The 1,969-nt window shown below is 36.7% G+C and overlaps 1 protein-coding gene across 1 annotated transcript in view; it reads right to left on the bottom strand.

Moving 5' to 3' along the window:
• The window catches only part of Tmem62 (transmembrane protein 62), a 34,622-nt gene that overhangs the window by 15,569 nt on the left and 17,084 nt on the right, over positions 1-1,969 (bottom strand). The window contains exon 8 of the mRNA XM_023712521.1: positions 80-269. Within this exon, the coding sequence (XP_023568289.1) occupies positions 80-269 (190 nt within the window). The remainder of the gene's footprint in view (positions 1-79; positions 270-1,969) is intronic.

Consider the following 1,969-nt stretch of genomic DNA (forward strand, 5'->3'; position numbering starts at 1 on the left):
AAGACAAAAAAAATTTCAAATCACAGTTTATTATGGCAACAATCTAATCATCTACATAGTATATTAAAAATTAACTTACCTGGACAATTACTTCTATGTTATGTGTCCCGTTACTATAGTTTCTGGGGTTCCACTTCAGTATGAAAATAGGACCAGACAAATGAATAGCCTGCCCTAAATTAACTCCATCAATCTTAACAGTGACAGAAGTGATAGAAGATAAGGAAAAGGCCAAGACTCTAAAATGAAAGCATATATAAAATGCACAGCTTTAGGTGTTTTTCATTATTTTTTTAAAAAAATAATAACACTATTATGAAAAAAATTTTAGTAGAGGCAGAACCATCACATATACAGTTGTAGAGATCACTGTTCCTTCTCAATGGTAGCTTTTAGGGTTGTGCAACTTGGAAAATATGAGTTGGTGAGGAATTAGGAACTATTCTTTTAATTTTCTGTAAATGAAATCAGTTTCTTTTGGCAAAATCATCTAGTATACATTCAAAGTTCTTTCTGAAGAAACACCTTAAATCCTGGTTTTTCTCTTAAAAAGAAAATACAGGCAGATACCTTATTTTGTGAATCTAATGCCAAGCCCATCATTTTATTCATTTGGTGGATCACACCCAGGGTTTTTTTTTAATAAGATTTTATTGGTACATTTTAGATATACATAACAATCACATTCATCAAAGAGAATTTGTACCTGTACCTAATGTAATTAGTTTTTATAGGCCTTTGCAAAGAGTACAAAGCCCATTAAAAAACTGAACTCACTGATGCGTGGCACTTCATTAATAACCAGAAGAATAAATATAAACTGGATGTGGTAGCATACACATTCCAGCTCTTCCCAAGCTAAGGCAGGAAGATTGGTGATAGTCAGAGGCAGCCTGGGATATATAGTGATTTCAAGGCCATTCTAAACTAAATCTGTGGCTCCCTCACAGTCTTCAATAGCTGTAAAACCTTTATCTTTCAAGGTCATTTTGACTTTGGGGAAGAGCCAGAAGTCAACAGCGCCACATTTGGTAAATAAGATAAATGGAAACACGCTGTACTGTTTTTATAGGCTTACATTTCTGTGGGATGGCATTCAACAGTAGCATTCACTATATTTGGGAACACACTTCGTAAAGACACTCACAAAAAAGCATTCAGGAATCACTTCAGAAAGTGACAAAAACACTGGGCATGGTGGCACACGCCTATGAGCCCAGCACTTGGGTGGCCGCGCCAGGAACATCACCATGAGTTCTAGGCCAGCCTGGTTGCATAGTGTTTTGTTTTGTTTTGTACTGGGAATGGAATGCAGAGCCTCCCATTTGCCAGGCAAGCCCTGAGCCACTAAGCTATATCCCCGGCCCTACATAGTGAGTTTAAGGCCAGCATAAGCTACATAGCAAGACTCTGTGTCAAAGAACAAAGAAAGAAAGAAAGAAAGAAAGAAAGAAAGAAAGAAAGAAAGAAAGAAAGAAAGAAAGAAAGAAAGAAAGGAACAATTGGGCATGGTGGTGCACACCTGAGGGTAATGCCAGCACTCAGGATGCTGAGGTGGGAGGACCGCTTTGAGTTTGAGGCCAGCCTGGGCTAAGTGAATTCAAGGCTACCCTGCACTACATAATGAGACACTGACTCAAAATAATAAAAACAAACAACAAATAGAATAATTGTGTTCAAAGAAACAGTATTTTGAGAGACATCAATGGCAATATATCTTTTATTGTAATAATTTTTTAACTCATACCTTTACCATATTTCCATCAGACCTCATAGTTTTTGTCTTCTTGGAAGGTATGTAGTAATATGAAAAAGTGTTTCTCAGACACGATATAAAATTTTGAAAGTAGTACACAGGGGAATGTATATATTATGACCACAGCAATGTAAAAACAAATACATAAGAAAGCTAAGAGCTAGGGATGTAGCTCAGTGGTACAGCTCTTGCCTAACATGCTAAAGACCTTTG

Source organism: Octodon degus, unplaced genomic scaffold, assembly GCF_000260255.1.
Source record: "Octodon degus isolate 3935 unplaced genomic scaffold, OctDeg1.0 scaffold00002, whole genome shotgun sequence".
NCBI lineage: Eukaryota > Metazoa > Chordata > Mammalia > Rodentia > Octodontidae > Octodon > Octodon degus.